At 43.9% G+C, this 21098-nt stretch overlaps 1 protein-coding gene across 1 annotated transcript in view; it reads left to right on the top strand.

Annotated features, from left to right (window-relative positions):
* The first annotated feature begins 1483 nt into the window (after positions 1-1483).
* Positions 1484-21098, top strand: part of STRIP2 (striatin interacting protein 2) — an 82926-nt gene continuing 63311 nt past the window's right edge. Inside the window, exons 1-3 of the mRNA XM_030216999.1 lie at positions 1484-1773; positions 13272-13341; positions 18811-18885. Coding sequence (XP_030072859.1) covers positions 13278-13341; positions 18811-18885 — 139 coding nt within the window. The 5' untranslated portion in view covers positions 1484-1773; positions 13272-13277. The remainder of the gene's footprint in view (positions 1774-13271; positions 13342-18810; positions 18886-21098) is intronic.

Here is a 21098-nt window from a genome sequence, read left to right as displayed (position 1 = left end):
GTCTTTTACAAGGTGTGGGCATGCCGTCTTCAGGGCCGCCGAGCAGGGGCGTAGCCACGGGCGGGCCTGGACGGGCCCAGGCTCAGCCACTTTTTCTCCAGGCCCATCCACCCTAACTAGCCCCAACCCAACCAATGGCGTAGCTCTCCAAAGCGAGGCTTCAATCTTTTCCTGCCTCTTCTGCCCGCTCTCCCCGTCCGCGTGGTCTGCTCACTTTTACTGCCCTGAAGCACCGTTCTCCCTCCAGCACCGGCGATTCCCATAGCCAGTCTTCTACGAGCATTCGTCGTCAGGGCCTCTCCTTAGGCACGTCCTGCCTACTCTGCAACTTCTTGTTTTCCGCAAAGGTGGGACGCGCCCCTGAGGAAAGACCCCGACGACGCAAGCTGGCAGAAGGCTGACTATGGGAATCGCCAGTGCTGGAGGGAGAACGGTGCTTCAGGGCAGTAAAAATGACCAGAACGGGGAGAGCGGGCAGAAGAGAGGGAGAAATGCAAAACTCGGGAGGGGATGGAGAAGGGAGAAAGCGCTGCCCAAGACCAGAGTGGACGTGAATCTATCTAGTCCACTGTAAGCAAAGTAAGGAAGCCAATTTGTAATCTCTTTCCACTTTTCACCCCCACCCCTCCTCCCCCATGCAGCCGTCATTTCAGTTCACTCAAAACAAAGCAGAGAAAATTTTGTGCCCACCTGCTTTTGGCTCAGGCCCATCCAAAACTGGCTGGCTGGCTACGCCACTGCTGCCGAGAGACTGAACTGGGGCCTTGGCAGGGCCTCCGCTGATGCCAACTCCCCTGGATCGCAGTCACCACCTCCCCCAGATCGCAATGCCCCCCCCCCCCCAGATCGCTGCTGCAAAATACCTTATTGGCTGGCGGGGATCCTGAGGTCCTGCCAGCAGAAGGCGTCTTCCAGTGCTGCTCTTCTGCTGATTGCCTGCCCCTGCGACTGCTTTTTCTCTCAGGGCATGCTTGGTTTCAAAACCGAGCACGCGCCCTGAGAGGAAAAGCAGCTGCTCAGCTGGGCAGAAGAGCAGCGCTGGAGGTGCTCCTCCGGGTCCTCCCTAGCCTGTGTCGCCTGAGTTTTCTCTCTCCTGCTCCTGTCAGGTCCCATCAGGAGCAGGAGAGAGAGAGAGAGACCCCAGCACCGGGCCCCCCTTGGTGGCCCGGGGAATTTTGCCCCCCACGCCCCCCTCTCGGCGGCCCTGGCCGCCTTCTCCATCAGGCGTCACCTTCACTGTCACAACAACAGTATTTTCATTCCTGGATGACTGAGCATAGCTCTAGTGTGAAGTAACAACATCTTTCCCGTACAGGCTGTGGGGCTCAGTCCATCTGCCAAAAATAACTTCTTGGTTGGACAGTTGTTTCTGGTGACGGCTACAGGCATTGCTCTAGACTCAGCTCCCCCTCCCCCCCGTCATATTTATTTTTAGTCTCTGCTCTCTTCTGTATGTCAGAAGCTATCTGTTCGGTGACTCTGGAAGTTTGTCTCCAAAAGGCTGAGATCGCGTTAGTAATGCATTAATTCCAAAGATGGAAGAGGAGAAAAAAAAAAAACAATATACCCAAACATTATTCAAGAGGGAGGCTTCTCTTCTGCAAATTATAAGCCATTTGGGGTGCTCTTTGATTAAAGAGATTGTGGCCCTTTAAGAGTGCCATATGGTTGCTTTTGGTCACCAGACATCTCAAAAGAAGCACAGAGAAGCTCTTCGTCCTTTTGTCATTTTGATCATATCCAGTCTGGCCTTGAGAATCTTCTCTCAATCTGGTAAGTAATGCTGTTTGTTATATATATATATATATATTTTTTTTCACTTCTGCATTTCATGGTAGGGGGTTAGAAGAAAAAAGTGAGGATCCATACAAAAGTAGTAGCCAGTGCACTTCTCCTCCTGTGCTGAATTTGTTTATTTAACTGTATTTGCTTCTCCAAGCAAGGTTCTCCAGGGCAGATTTGTAACCACACCTGTGTTCCTATACTGGCTGAATAGTGGAATGAGGACAGGCATACTAAAGATGAGAAAGGATGGCTGGGTACCCAAACATTTTTGGTATTGTTTTTTTTTTTTTTTAAATCAATGTCTTCATCTACCAACACAGCATGACTGTGATCGAACAGGACATCACGCAATCTTCATCCATTTTGGCCCTCCACTTATACCTCATACGATCACTATACAGCTTTGTATTTGTTATCCACCAACTGGGCAAACGCCTTTGACGGTACCATAAACGTACTGGGATAGCTATGGATGTTTAACATGAAGCAAAGCGAAAGTTAATGGTAGAGTAATAACCAATTCAGGTAATAATTGTTTGAGATATGGTTGCTCTTTGTGAGGATTTGTTTGAATAGGAATGATTTGAGGATTTTGCGGAATCTAGTATATTCCTGTATATTTCTTATTTTGGGTGGTCAGGAGTTCCACCATTTGGTTCCTAGGTAGGTGAAGTCTGCAGAGTGGACAGTTTTGTAGGTCACCTTTTTTGCAATTTGTTAGGTGCCGTCTGAGATAGTTTCTTGCCTCATATTTAGCGTTTCTTTGAGGTAAATTTATTAGTAGAACTGTAGAGTGGAGCTGTGCCATTTAGGATTTGAAAGATAAAAGGTACATAATTTGAAGGTGATTCTCGCTTTGATGGGAAGCCGGTGTAATTTGATCTCACGCCTACCTTTGGGCAGAAGCATTTTTGCCTGCCAAAACGTTGTATATATGCTGGTGCCCAACTGGCCGTGCAATTGATAGTATTCTCGAACATTGCGCCTAACTTCTGGGAATGCCTCTTGATCCGCCCATACCCCCCCCCCCCCCCGGCCACACCCATTTGAGTTGTGCACTATAAAATTTAGGCATATGTGTTATAGAATAGGGGATAAGATTAGATCTGCATATAAACCCAAAGGAATTATTGATAGCAACGAATGAATTAGTTTGCGCACAGATCTGGGGCAACTTTTATAGAATCCAAGGGAATGCACATGCTCTCCTTAAAGTAATGGTCTTCATTCGTTTATTTATTTGTTTATTGCATTTGTATCCCACATTTTCCCACCTATTTGCAGGCTCAATGTGGCTTACATAGTTTTGTTAACATTGTCATTACAGGATAACAGATACATTTAGTATTGTTCATTCATTAATTCAGGGCCACTTTGGATCCAAATGAGCTCAACGAGAGCCACCAAATATCATCTCATGCGAGGCTACGACACTGCCGATACGTGTGTGTCAATGACATATCCTCAAGGTGATGGGCATTTCCAAATGCATTCTCTTCATCAATGAGAAATGCCTTTTCCTTCAAGCACGCTGCTCTTCCTCTCATCCACTTCCCCCTTTCTGTTGTAAACTTGGGTAGAGAAGCAGGCAGTAGCAGAAAAAAAAGCCAGAACGATGATGAGGGCCATCCGGGCCGCCATTCCCCCCCCCCCACCCCCAGGCCTTGCATTGAAGAACACTACCTTAAACAGTGCATGCTATTTACACGTGGAGGAGCATTTTTGATATGATGTCTAAGTCCGACTTTGGACATTTTGCAAAAAAACGTCCAAAATCTTTTTTTTTAATTATTATTTTTATTACATTTGTACCCTGCGCTTTCCCACTCATGGCAGGCTCAATGCAGCTTACATGGGGCAATGGAGGGCTAAGTGACTTGCCCAGAGTCACAAGGAGCTGCAGTGGGAATCAAACTCAGTTCCCCAGGATCAAAGTCCACTGCACTAACCACTAGGCTACTCCTCCACTAGCAATATTCTGTGAGTCTGACATACGTGCAGGATGTCAGACTCACAGAAACAGAAGCCTGCGCGGCCGCGTTGCTGATCTGCAAGGGCAGGCTTCTACATGGAATGTTGCTGGTGGAATAGCAACATTCCATGTAGAATCTCCAATAGTAGCAACATTCCATGTAGAATCTCAAATAGGGAAAGGGAAATGGGACTTGATATACCGCCTTTCTGAGGTTTTTGCAGCTACATTTAAAGCAGTTTACATATATTCAGGTACTTATTTTGTACCAGGGGCAATGGAGGGTTAAGTGACTTGCCCAGAGTCACAAGGAGCTGCCTGTGCCTGAAGTGGGAATCAAACTCAGTTCCTCAGGACCAAAGTCCACCACCCTAACCACTAGGCCACTCCTCCACTGTTGCTACTATTTGAGATTCTACATGGAATGTTGCAACATTCCATGTAGAAGTCGGCCCTTGCAGATCACCAATGTGGCCACGCAGGCTTCTGCTTCTGTGAGTCTGACGTCCAAAATCTTTTTTTTATTATTATTTTTGTTACATTTGTATCCCGCGCTTTCCCACTCATGGCAGGCTCAATGTGGCTTACATGGGGCAATGGAGGGTTAAGTGACTTGCCCAGAGTCACAAGGAGCTGCCTGTGCCTGAAGTGGGAATCGAACTCAGTTCCCCAGGACCAGAGTCCACCACCCTAACCACTAGGCCACTCCTATCTATGTGCTGTTTTCCTTCCCTAGCCCAAACACATCCACCAGATTTTTTTTCACACATGTTATGGAATCCTACACATACTTTTTAGCCAGGTACAGGATAGCAAGTTTCAAACGGTTCAATTTACCTTTAAGAATATTGCTTTCTGTACAATTGGCATGAAGACTTCAGCTGGAGCTTCAGAAGCCTGTTTCACCGATAAACAACCAAGGGCATGAGGGAACTTAAACCTGAAGACAGAGCTAAGTTTTTTTTACATATTAAATCATATTTTAAGGTTATACACTTGAACTGGAAAAGTGTTACATACATCAAATTATTAAATAATATAATATAATATAATATACTTAGGTACTAACGCTCAAGTCCACATAAATTTGGGTTCCAAGAAAATCAAAATTAAAGAGGAATTAAGGAAAAAGAAAACAATTTGCAAAACTAATCAGCACCTAGAACAGAACAGAAAATTGAATATAATTAAACTCCAGCTCTTTTAGAGGTAATGAATGATGTTAAATGTGAAGGATCCGTAAAAATGTATTTTACTGAATTGTATCGTATGATACATTTACAAGGAAATCTTAAATGAAATACTCCTCCCAGTTGGAGAACGGCAGGTTTTAACAATAAAAATTGCTTCCACCTTTTCTGGGTCTCTTTCAAAACATCAGGAAACAAATTTATTTTTAGGCCCAAGAATAATTTATCCCTGTTCCTAAAAATAAAAAAAAAACATCCAAAATCTGAATAGGAACGAAGGTCATTTTCAAAAAAGAAATATGTCTTTTTTTTTTTCCGAAAAGATTGTTTTGAACAAGGTTTTGTGACTTGGATGTTTTGTTTGTTGGTCCATTTTTGAAAAAAAAAAAAAGTCCCAAGTGCAAAACACACAAAATCAAACCATTGGGATATAGGAGGAGCCGGCATTTTTAGTAGACTGGTCCACCAGACTTCCCAGGAAAGCATTAGGGCACCCTAGGAGGCACTGCAGTGGACTTCATAAAATGCTCCCAGGTACACATCTTACCATTGTTCCCTTATCTTGTCTGCTGAGCCCCCCCCCCCCCAAAACCCACCTAAATCCCACCTCTACTATCTGTACATCACTACCAAAGTCCTTACGGGTGAATGGGGCACCTATATGTGGGCACAGTGGGTTTCTGGTGAATTTTGGAGGTCTCACAGTTTTCTCCAGAAGTGTTACAGGTAGGGGGAGATATGGGCCAGGGTCCATCTGTCTGCAGTTCACTGCACCCACCACTAGACTACTCCAGGGACCTGCATGCAGTTCTAATGGACCTGAGTATAACATCTGATGCTGACGAGTAATGTTTTAAATCACATTTTTGGGAGGTGGGAGGGGATTAGTGACCAGAATGCATTTAACCTCTTCAAATGCAAACACTACCCTTTTGTCATTTGATCCAAATTTTAAAGAATTATATATATATATATATATATATATATATATATATATATATATATATATATATATACTAGTAAAAAAAAGCCCTGTTTCTGATGCAAATGAAATGGGGGCTAGCAAGGTTTTCTTCAGAGTGTACATGTGGGAGTGTGTGTGTCCTTGCCCTCTGCCCTTTCTCCCTTCCCCTGTGCTGTCTGTCCCCTCTGCTCTCTGTCCCCTCCCCCCTCTGAGTCCTTCAGTGTTAAGTTTCCTGCTGTTTGTTTGTGTTACAGAGAGAGTGGGGGCATCTGCCTTCTCTCCCCTCCCTCCGACCAGTCCTTCACTGTTACAGAGAGCGCGATTTCGTGCTGTGCTGTGTTTTCCTTCACTGTTTGTGTTACAGAGAGAGCAAGGGCGGGGCAGACACTCATGGGGAAACCGGATATCTCTCCCCCTTCACACTTCCGGCTGGAGGCTTCATTTAGAACATTGGTGCTACTTACCTTTCACAATATCAATCTCGGAGCCTCTGCCAACTTGGCTGTTGGAAGAAGTGTTACAGAGACGTGATTCGGACTTCTTTCCTGATGAAGTTATCGAAACCTGGCCACGTTGGCAGAGGCTCCGAGATTGTTATTGTGAAAGCTAAGTAGCATCCTTTAAAAATTGGATCAAATGACGAAAGGGCAGCGTACGCATTTGAAGGAGGTACATGCATTTGTTTTGCCAAGCTTCTGAGGATCCACAACAACAATTTTAAAATGTGAAAAAAATATGTTAAAGATCTCCATAAGTTTTTGGGCATTGGTGACAGTTGTTAAGTAGCATGTAGATGCTGGGATGCTGTTTCTATGGTTTGTTTCCCTGCACATTCAGTTGATCCTTTTAAGTTTGAAAAAAAAATCATTACTATATGCTAAAGAGTATGCACCCTTTCTAAAATCACATTTCATGCTGGTTCCCAAGCCTGCTGAAACCTGCTGTAACTGCTGGCCCCCAAGTTAGGCATACTGAGGCTGTATTCTATAACTCTGCGTGCAACCTTTTGGAGTGCCCATGGCCATACCCCCTTTTGAATTACACCATGGGGTCGTTTGGGGGAGAGGGGGGCAGTGCCCTCCCAAATGAGCTGCCACCCTATCCTCCAATCCCCCGGCAGCCTCTGCGAGAAAGCAGCATGCACGCTGCTTTAGACCTGCCCCCAGAAGCCTTTCTTTCTTCTTCAACTTCCTGTTCCTGTGTAGGCGGGAAGCTGTAGGAGAGAGAAGGGCTTCCGGGGAAGGTCTAAAGCAGCATGTGTGCTGTTTTCGCTGAGGCTGCCGGTGTCTTGGGGGATTGGAACACGGGGGTGGTGGCGGCAGGGGGGGGGGGCTTGAAGAAGATCGAGGGAAACACGCTCCACCCTTTGCTGCCCCAAATGAAACTGTCAAACTACACCCATGAGTTGCATGCCAGTAGAGTTAGGTGTCATGCCATATAGAATAGTGCACATCCAGATGTGTGTGCAAATTTCAATGAGTGCTAATTAACATCAGTTGGTTAGCACCCAATTATTGGTAGTTGAAGGCTCATTACTTGATTAAGTCGCATACATGTCTTGAGTGACCAAATCTGGGCACCATATATAGAATCTGGGGGCAGTGGCTGCTCTTTCCCGATGCATGCGTGAACTATTGTACATATGTGTGCTATCAGGAAAGAGTGTGTACTCCCCCGGATTCTGTATAGCATGACTTAAGTTGCGCAATCAACTTAGTTAACAAGCCAATCAGCACCGATAATTGCCACTTAATTATTGTCACTAATTGGCATTAATTAAAATTTAAGCACAGAATTATCTAAGCGTATTCCACAATGCGATGCACATAAATACTAAGCTGCCTTGTTGAAAAGGGGTTGTGGGCATTTCTAAAACATATGCACGCGGTTATAGAATACACCCAGTCTGCATGTAAGTTAGGCATCAGCATGGACGGCTGCTGGGCGTATTCTATAAACCGCACAGAAATTTAGGCCTATTTTATAGAATATGCCTAGGTGTATTTCATTTCGGCCCTGATTTTTTTAGGCGCGATATATAGAATCTAATCCATTATGTGCAAAATACTTTAAGGACAGTGAGCACTACCCCCCAGATACTATAAAAAGCCCAAATCGGCACCCAAAACAATTAATTAGCGCCAATGATTTAACTATTGGAGTTAACAAGCACTTAATTGGCACTAATTATAATTTGGGCACTGATCTCATTGTGTGTGCTACTCTGTAACCATGGGACGCCTTAATTGGATCGGGCGCCACTCAAAAGGGGTCATGGCCATGGGAGGAGTCAGGGGCGTTCAACAAAAGATGCACGCAGTGTTACAGAATAGCAGTGATCTGTGCCCAAGTTGCGTGCCTGGATTAATACCAGGTTTCAGCTGACATAAATCCTTGTGCCCAAAGATGAGCGTGGAATTCGGCGCAGAACGCTGTTCTATAAAGACTGCTCATCCTGCGGCGCCCTTCACAGAATAACATTGAGTGCAGAATTTTGTCAGCACCTAATTTTTGGCACCTTTTATAGAATTGTCCCCTGGTCACCCTCTTGTACATAAGTACATAAGTAATGCCATACTGGGAAAAGACCAAGGGTCCATCGAGCCCAGCATCCTGTCCACAACAGCGGCCAATCCAGGCCAAGGGCACCTGGCAAGCTTCCCAAACGTACAAACATTCTATACATGTTATTCCTGGAATTGTGGATTTTTCCCAAGTCCATTTAGTAGCGGTTCATGGACTTGTCCTTTAGGAAACTGTCCAACCACTTTTTAAACTCTGCTAAGCTAACCGCCTTCACCACGTTCTCCGGCAACGAATTCCAGACTTTAATTATACGTTGCGTGAAGAAATATTTTCTCCGATTTATTTTAAATTTACTACACTGTAGTTTCATCGCATGCCCCCTAGTCCTAGTATTTTTGGAAAGCGTGAACAGACGCTTCACATCCACCTGTTCCACTCCACTCATTATTTTATATACCTCTATCATGTCTCCCCTCAGCTGTCTCTTCTCCAAGCTGAATAGCCCTAGCTTCCTTAGTCTTTCTTCATAGGGAAGTCGTCCCATCCTCGCTATCATTTTAGTCGCCCTTCGCTGCACCTTTTCCAATTCTACTATATCTTTCTTGAGATGCGGCGACCAGAATTGAACACAATACTCAAGGTGCGGTCGCACCATGGAGCGATACAACGGCATTATAACATCCTCACACCTGTTTTCCATACCTTTCCTAATAATACCCAACATTCTATTCGCTTTCCTAGCCGCAGCAGCACACTGAGCAGAAGGTTTCAGTGTATTATCTACGACACCCAGATCCCTTTCTTGGTCCGTAACTCCTAACGTGGAACCTTGCATGATGTAGCTATAATTCGGGTTCTTTTTTCCCACATGCATCACCTTGCACTTGCTCACATTAAACGTCATCTGCCATTTAGCCGCCCAGTCTCCCAGTCTCGTAAGGTTCTCTTGTAATTTTTCACAATCCTGTCGCGATTTAACAACTTTGAATAACTTTGTGTCATCAGCAAATTTAATTACCTCGCTAGTTACTCCCATCTCTAAATCATTTATAAATATATTAAAAAGCAGCGGTCCTAGCACAGACCCCTGAGGAACCCCACTAACTACCCTTCTCCATTGTGAATACTGCCCATTTAACCCCACTCTCTGTTTCCTGTCCTTCAACCAGTTTTTAATCCACAATAGGACATTTCCTCCTATCCCATGACCCTCCAATTTCCTCTGTAGCCTTTCATGAGGTACCTTGTCAAACGCCTTTTGAAAATCCAGATACACAATATCAACCGGCTCCCCTTTGTCCACATGTTTGTTTACTCCTTCAAAGAATTGAAGTAAATTGGTCAGGCAAGATTTCCCCACACAAAAGCCGTGCTGACTCAGTCTCAGTAATCCATGTCCTCGGATGTGCTCTGTAATTTTGTTTTTAATAATAGCCTCTACCATTTTCCCCGGCACCGACGTCAGACTCACCGGTCTATAATTTCCCGGATCTCCCCTGGAGCCTTTTTTAAAAATCGGTGTTACATTGGCCACCCTCTTGATGGTGAATGACATTTGTTTCAAACCAATGACCATCCCTGAAGATGAGCATTACAGAATCAAAAAGTTGCACGGCAGCCCCTGACCAGCAATAAGACTTTCCAGTGAAAAGAAAAATAAACACAAGGTTGATCACAGGTGCTAACCAATAGTAGGGCAGCGTTCAAAATGCTTAGATATTTGAATGAAATTGTTCTGACCTGTTTCAACAGGAAAGAAAAAGAGACAGAAATTCAAGGGCATCAAAGGCTGATGAAAATCACAGTCTGGAACCATTGGATACTGCTCTTGGCAGATATTTAAATGAAGGATTCAAAAGTTATTAGGGAAGACTGAGAAACTGACATGATAATTTTATGTTTCTTTAGGAAACTAGGTTAATATTCAGAGGAAAGAAATACAGTATGGAGGTCATTTTAGAAGTGCTGTTTGTGCTTTAAATGTCCCAATCCCAGCATGTTATAAGTACCAGCAGCCAAAACTTATAAGTCGGTATTTACGAAAGGGCAGGACAAAACATTTAACTACAAAAACATATAGAGCCAGTAGAGGTAACATAGTAATGTGGAGGGGCATAATCGAACGGGGCTGGCCATCTATATGGGCGGCCATCTTTAAGGCCGGCCCCGTAAAGCGGCATACCCAACCACATTATCGAAACAAGATGGCCGGCCATCTTTCGTTTCGATAATACGGTCAGGGCTGGCTAAATCTCAACATTTGGGCCGGCCTTAGAGATCGCCGGCGATGGCCGCCATTGGTTTTTCCCAATAATGGAAATTAATGGTGGCCATCTCAAACCCAGGCAAATCCAAGCCCTTTGGTCGTGGGAGGAGCCAGCATTTATAGTGCAGTGGTCCCCCTCACATGCCAGGACACCAACCGGGCACCCTAGGGGTCACTGCAGTGGACTTCACAAATTGATCCCAGGTGCATAGCTCCCTTACCTTGTGTGCTGAGCCCCCCCAAACCCACTTCCCACAACTGTACACCACTACCATAGCCCTTAAAGAGTAAAGGGGGCACCTAGATGTGGGTACAGTGGGTTTGTGGTGGGTTTTGGAGGGCTCCCATTTACCACCAGAAGTGTAACAGGTGGGGGGGGGGATGGGCCTGGGTCCGCCTGCCTGAAGTACACTGCAGTACCCTCTAAAAACTGCTCCAGGGACATGCATAGTGCTGTGATGGAGCTGGGTATGACATTTGAGGCTTGCATAGAGGCTGGCAAAAAAATGTTTAAAAATTTTTTGGGGGGTGGGAGGGGGTTGGTGACCACTGGGGGAGTAAGGGGAAGTGATCCCCGATTCCCTCCGGTGGTCATCTGGTCAGTTGGGGCACTTTTTTGAGGCTTGGTCCTAAAAATAAATGGACCAAGTAAAGCCGGCCAAATGCTCGTCAAAACCAGCCTTCTTTTTTCCATTATCGGTCGAAGCCGGCCATCTCGTAACCACACCCCCATCCCGCCTTCGGTACCCTGCCAACACGCCCCCTTTAACTTTGGCCAGCCCTGCGATGGAAAGCAGTTGAAGCCAGCCAAAATCGGCTTTCGATTATACCGATTTGACCGGGTTTAGGAGATAGATAGATATTACAGATGCTTAAACAGACCTATCTGTTGCTCTCACAAAAACTCTGGGACCACTTTCACCTTTAAAGAAGCATTGCCAATGGAGCTGCCAGAATTTCCCCGGGGGGGGGGGGGGGTCTTTTACTAAAGCTGCAGTAGGTACAGGAGATGAGCCTCTTTCAAATGAAGGAAGACTCTGGAATGGGAGGGCATAGGATGGTTATAGGCTCAGGAGTAATCTAAGGAAATAGTTTTTAGTGGTTGTTGTGGATGGACAGAATGGATGGGCCATTTGGCTCTTATTCCAGTTAAAGAGGTTCACCTCCTGTACATTAATGCCACAGAGGTATTTAAACATCTCTATCATATCCCCTGTCCCCTGTCTTTTGTCCAAAGTATACATATTAAGAGCCTTAAGTCTGTCTCCATACACTTTATGAAAAAGACCGTTGACCAATTTTGTAGCTGCCCCTATGACAAATGGACAGATGCCCACATCAAATCAAGATCAAGTATACATATGAAATATCACATCATACCTTCTGCTATGAGTTTATCTTGTTGGGCAGACTGATGGACTGAACGGGTCTTTCCAGATCATGAGACCTTACTGAGGTGTAGAAAACAGATAACACCTGCAGATATACAAGTATTCTTACAAGATTTGTTTATGACAATTATCTTTAGCATCTTCCAGGGCCCAAGAAATGTGCTTTAATAAAATCCATGAACTTATTGTTGCTTCTTGTTCTAGTAGTATTGAGGAAGTTAATTTGGGGAGTAATGCTAAAAATACATTCATATAGGAAGAATCTTGTGTTGGCATTGGAATATTGCCAATATTTCCGTTGCGGCTAAGAAAGCAAATAGAATGTTAGGTATTATTAGGAAAGGAATTGAAAACAAAAATGAGGATGTTATAATGCCTTTGTATCGCTCCATGGTGCGACCGCACCTCGAATATTGTGTTCAATTCTGGTTGCGGCATCTCGAAAAAGATATAGTGGAATTAGAAAAGGTGCAGAGAAGGGCGACGAAAATGATAAAAGGGATGGGACGACTTCCCTATGAGGAAAGGCTAAAGCGGCTAGGGCTCTTCAGCTTGGAGAAAAGGCGGCTGAGGGGAGATATGATAGAGGTCTATAAAATAATGAGTGGAGTTGAACGGGTAGATGTGAAGCGTCTGTTCATGCTTTCCAAAAATTCTAGGACTAGGGGGCATGTGATGAAGCTACAATGTAGTAAATTTAAAACGAATCGGAGAAAATTTTTCTTCACTCAACGTGTAATTAAACTCTGGAATTCGTTGCCAGAGAATGTGGTAAAGGCGGTTAGCTTAGCAGAGTTTAAAAAAGGTTTGGACGGCTTCCTAAAGGAAAAGTCCATAGACGGTTATTAAACGGACTTGGGGAAAATCCACTATTTCTGGGATAAGCAGTATAAAATGTTTTGTACATTTTTGGGATCTTGCCGGGTATTTGTGACATGGATTGGCCACTGTTGGAAACAAGATGCTGGGCTCGATGGACCTTTGGTCTTTCCCAGTATGGCAATATTTATGTACTTATGTACTTTTGTGAGTGTCCTGCATTTTCATACATAAAAGTCTAATTCTGTTTCAGATTTTAGACTGTCCAGTTTATATAACAGTACCATCAATCATCAAAACTATGTATTTTGTTGCTATTTTTGAATGTTTTATTAAGAGTTAATTTTCTATATTTTACAGTTCAATGGATTGCACTGGTCTGGAATTTGAATATGGGGATACTGACAGCCTCCCTGCAGAGTTATCAGGTAACTAATCTGTGCATTCTGGATGCATAATAGTGTAAGCAGGGCCTCTGCTAAAATCACTACTTATCTTTATCTTTATTAAAAGCTTGATTTACCGCTCACTTTTTCAGATCAGAGCGGTTTACAAAACTTATTCCAAATAAAATTAAAAGAAGGAAAAGAATTCCTTTATTGAAAGAAAAATTTAAACCCAGGTTTAAACAAGAGTCACTCAATCAGACACTACATAATACTAAAATATTACCTAACATTAAAGATGATAGAGACATGCAAGAATTCCCACATTCCGGACCACAGATCAAAAGCCAATTTAAAATAGTGCATCTTTACTGCGGCTTAACCTCCAATCAGAACAAATTGGGGTGTGTCTCAAATCCTTGTACTCAACGACGGAGAACGCAGCTTGGTGGGAGATGCAGTATAAATGTTTGCTTCGTCTGCACGTATCCCCCCACAGAGCATATAGAGCTAGTCTTCAGGACACTGATACCTGCCCAAAGTGCAATGGTGCTAATGCGCATTTGGGACACATGTATTGGAGTTGCGCATTAATAAAATCTTTTTGGATTGAGTTGAGCACACATGTATCCCAGATTTGGAACCATTTGTGGAGGCCACCTCCACGACAACTGTTTGATCTCTTTGGGATACAACAGCCGGCCCCGGTGGGATTTAAAGCATTTTTGAAGAGAGCAGTCTTGATGGCAAAGCGTGTCATCTTGCAATTGTGGTTGGTCGCGGATCGCCCAACCCTATCCCACTGGAGGTCAGCAATGATCCAAGCCTGTGCGCTAGAGAAGAAAGGAATAAGGGACCTGGCCTCCAAGCGAGGTGAACAGTTTTGTGACATCTGGTCTCCATTTTGGGACTCTCCCACTCCAGTAGCAAGAAGCAAGATATTGAATTGTTAAAGGAAGGTTGGGAGGGTAGGGTTGGGGGGGGGGGGGTTAGTTGGGACAAAATGTTTAAAAAAGTCATGCAGCTGAAACACTGTAATTGCTTATTGTTTATTCTGAGATGGCTGTACCTGGATATAGTTTGAATCGCAATAAATAAGAATATTAAAAAAAAAAAATAGTGCATCTTTAATAAAACCTTAAATCTTGTATTATCTTTATTCGCGTATGACAATTTACATGAGTAAAGGGCATTTTTTATAACAACAAAAAAAATCTTCTGTCTCCTAAATCTCCATTCCTTCCATTTACATATGTTAATTTTTCCAGGAAAAGGAGGAATAACTGCATTGAAAATTGCTCTCCCGTTCCCCTGTCCAACCGAGGCACATTCCATGGTTTTCTTTTCCCCATCGTTCTTCCAGTTCTCTAGGACTTTGATAGATTGAGTTATCTTTTTGTTTTGCACAAGAGCAAACGTTTACATTTTTCAGCCTTTGGATCTGACAACATCGTGATTTTACTGTTGCTGCTGTGTCTTGCTGTACTCGATTGTATTTTATTTTTGTTACATTTGTACCCCGCGCTTTCCCACTCATGGCAGGCTCAATGCGGCTTACATGGGGCAATGGAGGGTTAAGTGACTTGCCCAGAGTCACAAGGAGCTGCCTGTGCCTGAAGTGGGAATCGAACTCAGTTCCTCAGTTCCCCAGGACCAAAGTCCACCACTCTAACCACTAGGCCACTCCTCCACTGTTGCTACTATTTGAGATTCTACATGGAATGTTGCTATTCCACTAGCAACATTCCATGTAGAAGTCGGCCCTTGCAGATCACCAATGTGGCCGCGCAGACTTCTCCTTCTGTGAGTCTGACGTCCTGCACGTAAGTGCAGGACGTCAGACTTACAGAAACAGAAGCCTGCGCAGCCTTCTACATGGAATGTTGCTAGTGGAATAGCAACATTCCATGTAGAATCTCCAATAGTAGCAACATTCCATGTAGAATCTCCAATAGTATCTATTTTATTTTTGTTACATTTGTACCCTGCACTTTCCCACTCAAGGCAGGCTCAATGCGGCTTACATGGGGCAATGGAGGGTTAAGTGACTTGCCCAGAATCACAAGGAGCTGCCTGTGCCTGAAGTGGGAATCCAACTCAGTTCCTCAGGACCAGAGTCCACCACCCTAACCACTAGGCCACTCCTCCATTGTTGCTTTATTATATAATCTGCCAAGAACAAGCTATTAAGATTTGTGGCATGTTTAAGTCCTTCTTAAAGTTGGTATCCCTGAAGCCACCAAACTCCATATACCACGAGAAGCTGAGGGGGTCTTTTACTAAAGCTACTACTACTACTTATCATTTCTATAGCGCTACAAGGCATATGCAGCGCTGTACACCATACACAAAAAGACAGTCCCTGCTCAAAGAGCTTACAATCTAGATAAGACAGGTAAACAGACAGAACGATTAAGGGTAAGGGAATAAAGAGGTGAGGATAAAGGACAGGACAAGTGAGTTAGGAGTCAAAAGCAGTGGTAAAGAGGTGGGCTTTGAGTTTGGACTTGAAAACGGCCAAAGATGGGGCTAGACGTACAGGCTCAGGAAGTCTATTCCAGGCTTGAGGTGCAGCAAGATAAAAGGAACGGAGTCTTGAATCAGCAGTAGAGGAGAAGGGGACAAATAAGAGAGATTTATCTACAGAACAGAGTACTCGAGTGGGGGCATAGGGAGAGACAAGAGTGGAAAGGTACTGGGGAGCAGCAGAGTGAATGCACTTATAGGCCAATAGAAGTTTGAATTGAATACGGAAACGAATAGGGAGCCAGTGAAGTGACTTAAGGAGAGGGTTAATGTGAGCATAGCGACTTTGGTGGAAAATGAGTCGCGCAGCAGAGTTTTGGACTGTTTAGTGTACGCCAATCAGAGTGCATAAAAATGCTATCGCTGCTTAGTAAATGACCCCTTGAGTTCATCTTCAAGACTACAATCACACAGTTACTATGGGGCTTCTCTTATCTTCCCTTCCACCAAGGTTAGTGTTTTAGTAACAGTTTCATTTTTTAACCTTTTGCACTTTTTCCACACTGATTTTTAAATAAATGTGATGGTCAAATATTTATGTCTCTGTTGGGCCACAGCTGGAATCCTGTTGCTTCGTTTTGTGTACTGTATTTTTGCTGCCGCACCAGGGAGGATGTTGGAAGTGATAAAATTTGCTAAAGTCTACTGTTTTGCATTCACTGCCCTCTGTAGTACTGCAGCAAATTTATGCAAACAGAAGCAATGAATTTGGCCCTTGCGGTCATCATTTTTTTTAAAGGGGGTGTTAGGCTAGAGACATTTGGGGAGATCTTTGTTAAATACTGAATGGAAGACTCTATTAAAAGTGTATAGATGCCTTGGTAGAAATGCAGGAAATTTGTTTTAAAATCCTACACAAAGTGCATGTTGCCCTCATAAAGATCCAAAAAAAATAGGCTTATGTTGGAGAGGATGTGGAGGGGAGCTGGTGGTATATATGGTGGACTTGTCCCATGAGTTGCACCTTCTGGTTGTATGTTCAGGATAAGATGAGAGACATAAGGAGGATTGCAATGCGAACTGATCCAGCTTTCTGTTTGCTGTTGCTTGAGGTCAAAGGGAAGAGGGGGAATCCTGACTCTCATATTACCCATTACCGTTTGATAGCTGCCAAATGGCAAGGAGAGAAGGAAAATTGCCCAGCAGGATAGAAGTGAAAAATAAATGGTGTGAAAAATGTACAATAGATCTCATAGTAACATTGAGGTAATATAATATGCAGAGATTTGATCAAAGGTGGAAAGTGTTTGTTACTTGGTGGAAAACCCGCAAAAGATGATCTGTCAGTTTAATATTTTTGAGGTTTATTCTTGTTTATGTTGAGTATAATAGGAGTGGGCTGGGGGTGGGGGGCAGAGAATAATGTGGATAAGGAGAATAATGTTCAAAAGGTTTGACGGATATGCTTGATACCCTTTTTTTTTTGGGGGGGGGGGAGGTTGGATGATGATATGATGGTGGTTCAGGGATGAGAGGTTAAGAGGAAAACAGAGAACATACATGGGTACAATTTGGATGTTGAAAATAATGGCTGTAGTTACAAATGAGCCTATTAAACTACAAATAAAAAAGTACATAAGTAATGCCACACTGGGAAAAGACCAAAGGTCCATCGAGTCCAGCATCCTGTCCCCGACAGTGGCCAATCCAGGCCAAGGGCACCTGGCGAGCTTCTCAAACGTACAAACATTCTATACAATCAAGCCATTGTGACATCACTAATGAGGTTGGCTCTTATTGGTGGAATGAGCCACTATGACATCACAATAGGTTAAATCACTGCTCTATGTAATAAAAGTGAGCCAAGTAGAGGACATAAGTACATAAGTAATGCCACACTGGGAAAAGACCAAATGTCCATCGAGCCCAGCATCCTGTCCCTGACAGTGGCCAATCCAGGTCAAGGGCACCTGGCAAGCTACCCAAACGTACAAACATTCTATACATGTTATTCCTGGAATTGTGGATTTTCCCCAAGTCCATTTAGTAGCGGTTTATGGACTTGTCCTTTAGGAAACCGTCCAACCTCTTTTTAAACTCTGCCAAGCAAACCGCCTTCACCACGTACTCCGCCAACGAATTCCAGAGTTTAATTACGCGTTGGGTGAAGAAAAGTTTTCTCCAATTTGTTTTAAATTTACTACACTGTAGTTTCATCGCATGCCCCCTAGTTCTAGTATTCTTGGAAAGCGTGAACAGACGCTTCACATCCACCTGTTCCACTCCACTCGTTATTTTATAGACCTCTATCATGTCTCCCCTCAGCCGTCTCTCAAGGTGGTGTGCAGTAAGAATAGATCAAAACAAAAAAACAGCACCACGGGCCTTTAAAATGGAACAAAGTTCTTTAATGAATGAGCCTTGACCCTAGGGTCAAGGCTCATTCATTAAAGAACTTTGTTCCATTTTAAAGGCCCGTGGTGCTGTTTTTTTGTTTGGACTTTAGTTTGTACTTTGTTCCCTCTCTTTTGTTATACCCAAGTAAGAATAGATCAAACATGAGCAATAGGCAATTACAGCAGTAAAAATATTCAAATAACAATGCAAAGTATGGCGTAGTATACTTCTTACAATGTCAACACAAAACGTAATAGAACATTTTCATTGACAGTGTAGGGTATAAGCAAAGATGGAACATATAGATAGGTAAGAGAGTAAGAGGAGTTAGAAAATAAGGTGACTAATTTAAAGAAAGTTGCACATAGTAACGTAGTAGATGATGGCAGAAAAAGACCTGCCCAAGAAATGTGCCACTTTTTTGTGTATGCCTTACCTTGATTTGTACCTGTCTTTTTCAGGGCACAGACCGCCCATGAGGTCAGAGAGAGGGTTAAATATTGTAATGTAAAGCATGTTCAATTTGGACAAGAAGTACTGGAGAAACCCAGATACTTTTGTCTTTTTACAAGTGCTGCAGGAGGTACCTCACGGCTACAGCACATCTGATTCTCTCTTTTCTTTGCTTTCTCTCGCTCTTTATGCTAGAATTATTCAGCTACACTGAAGAGCCAGAATTCAACCTGAACAGAACATGTTTTGAAGAAGATTTCAAACTTCAAGGTATCTGACTTTGCCTGTCCGTGACTTTTGCTTCAAATAACATCTCGTTACAAAGCCACAGTTCTCCTAGCAAATGGAAGAACCAAATGGTCTGATTCATACAGTTTTCAAGCGTGGGTCAGGAGACCTCCTGGAGCAAATGTCCTCATATCTTTTTCTACTTTTTTCACCGACTTTGGGACCACTTTACCTCCCCTTTCTGACTTGGGTGACAGATTTCTAGGCAGCTGCCATCCACCATGAATTTATCATCCTTACAGAATTCAGGGGCATAGCCAGACAGACAGTTTTGGGTGGGCCTGAGTCCAAGGTGGGTGGGCATGGAATTCATGCCCCCCTATCCCTAGCCCCCTTCTGCTCTGCTTTGCTTCGCTCACTGCTCCACTTGCAAGTCTAAAATATTAAATACCTGAGCAGGAGGGGATCTACAAACCCCCCCAGCTGAAGATTTCCTTCTGCTCAGGCAGTCAACGCGCTTCCAAACAGCAGCCAGGAGCACTTTCCTTGAGCTGATGCCACAGCCAGCGGGCATGAAAACTAAGCATGTGCAGAGGGGCTGGTGTTGGTTTCAGCTCGAGGCAAGTGCTGCCAGCTGCCATTTAGAAGAGCACTGGCCGCCTGAGGAGGAGGAAATCTTCAGCTGGTGGGGTTTGAGGATCTCTGCCAGCCATAGCAAGATTACCACAATTTTGAGTGGGCCCGAGCCCAAATAGGATGGGCCCTGGCCCACCCAGGCCCACCCATGGCTACGCCACTGTTACAGATAATGGCAAATATGTCTCGGTGCCTGAGGAATAAGTTGTGTGATGACTGACAGGGTTGCAGAAGTATCCTAGTGCCTGCTATGAGGTGACACCATGACCAGAAGACCGAGAGAAGGGTTCCAGTGCCAATTAATAGCTGACTTTGGAGCTCATTTTCGAAAAAGAGAAAAACGTCTAAAAAGTGGCATAAAGCAGCATTTGGACATTTTTCTGACAAAAATGTCCAAATCGATAATTTCAAAACCAATTTTTAGACTTTTTCTATGAAGTCTGTCAGAAGTGTGTTCAAAACACATGAGGAGTGTGTTGCGGGGGGGGGGGGGGGGGGTGTTAAGGGCAGGATTTGGGCGTTCCTAAGTCTTGGACGTTTTACAGCCATTAACGGAACAAAGCAAAACCGTCCAGGACTAAAACTAAGACGTTTTGAGCTAGACCTGTTTTTCTAATGAATAAGGAGCAAAAGAGTGTCCTAAACGACCAGATGATCACTGGAGGGAATCAGTCAGACTTAGACGTCATATCGAAAATTTCCCTCTTTATGACTAGTCACATTGGCCCATCACAACCTAAGCAGATATGAGCAGAAACCAGACATAGGTCACCTAAAGATTTTAGCTTTGCACAGTGACAAACAGTTAATTCTAAAGTAGAATATCAGCTGCCATGGATTCCAAAACAGAAGAATCTAACCTAACAGAAATCTCTGATAGAATATCCATGGACATGAACATCTTAACCTCCTGGGCCAACGCCTTTAGGATGAAAGTCAACAAAGAAAAAACACAGTGCCTAATCCTTTCATCTCAGCACTCCGCAATCCCCCCATCTAATCTCACCACCTCCGGCACTACAATCCCCATTTCTGAAAACCTGAAAATCCTTGGAGTGACACTAGACAGCCACCTCTCCCTCGAAAATCACGCCACATCCACCACAAAGAAAATGTTCACAATGATGTGGATATTGAAACGCGTAAAGCCATATCTACCTCAGAAAACATTCCAGAATTTAGTGCAATCCACGGTACTTACCCATGCTGATTACTGCAATAGTATTTTCTTAGGCTGCAAAGCCCACATCCTGAAAAAACTTCAGACTGCCCAGAATACGGCAGCGAGACTCATCTTTGGCAAATCACGTTTTGAGAATGCAACTCCTCTCCGTGCAAGACTACATTGGCTCTCAATCAAAGAATGCATCAACTTCAAAGCCCAGACTTTAATCCACAAGATAATATACGGAGAACCTCCGGACTATATGATAAATCTGATCGACCTCCCAGCAAGAAACATGTCTGTATCCTCGCGAAAGTACCTCAACCTGCACTAACCCAACTGTAAAGGTCTCAAGTACAAAACTTATTATGGATCCAATTTCTCCTTCCTGGGCAGCCAACTCTGGAACGCTCTCCCTAGACGTATCCGAGCAATCCATGACCACCTACCATTC

This window comes from Microcaecilia unicolor, chromosome 10 (genome assembly GCF_901765095.1).
Source record: "Microcaecilia unicolor chromosome 10, aMicUni1.1, whole genome shotgun sequence".
Lineage (NCBI taxonomy): Eukaryota > Metazoa > Chordata > Amphibia > Gymnophiona > Siphonopidae > Microcaecilia > Microcaecilia unicolor.
This window is presented reverse-complemented; position numbering and strand designations above follow the sequence as displayed.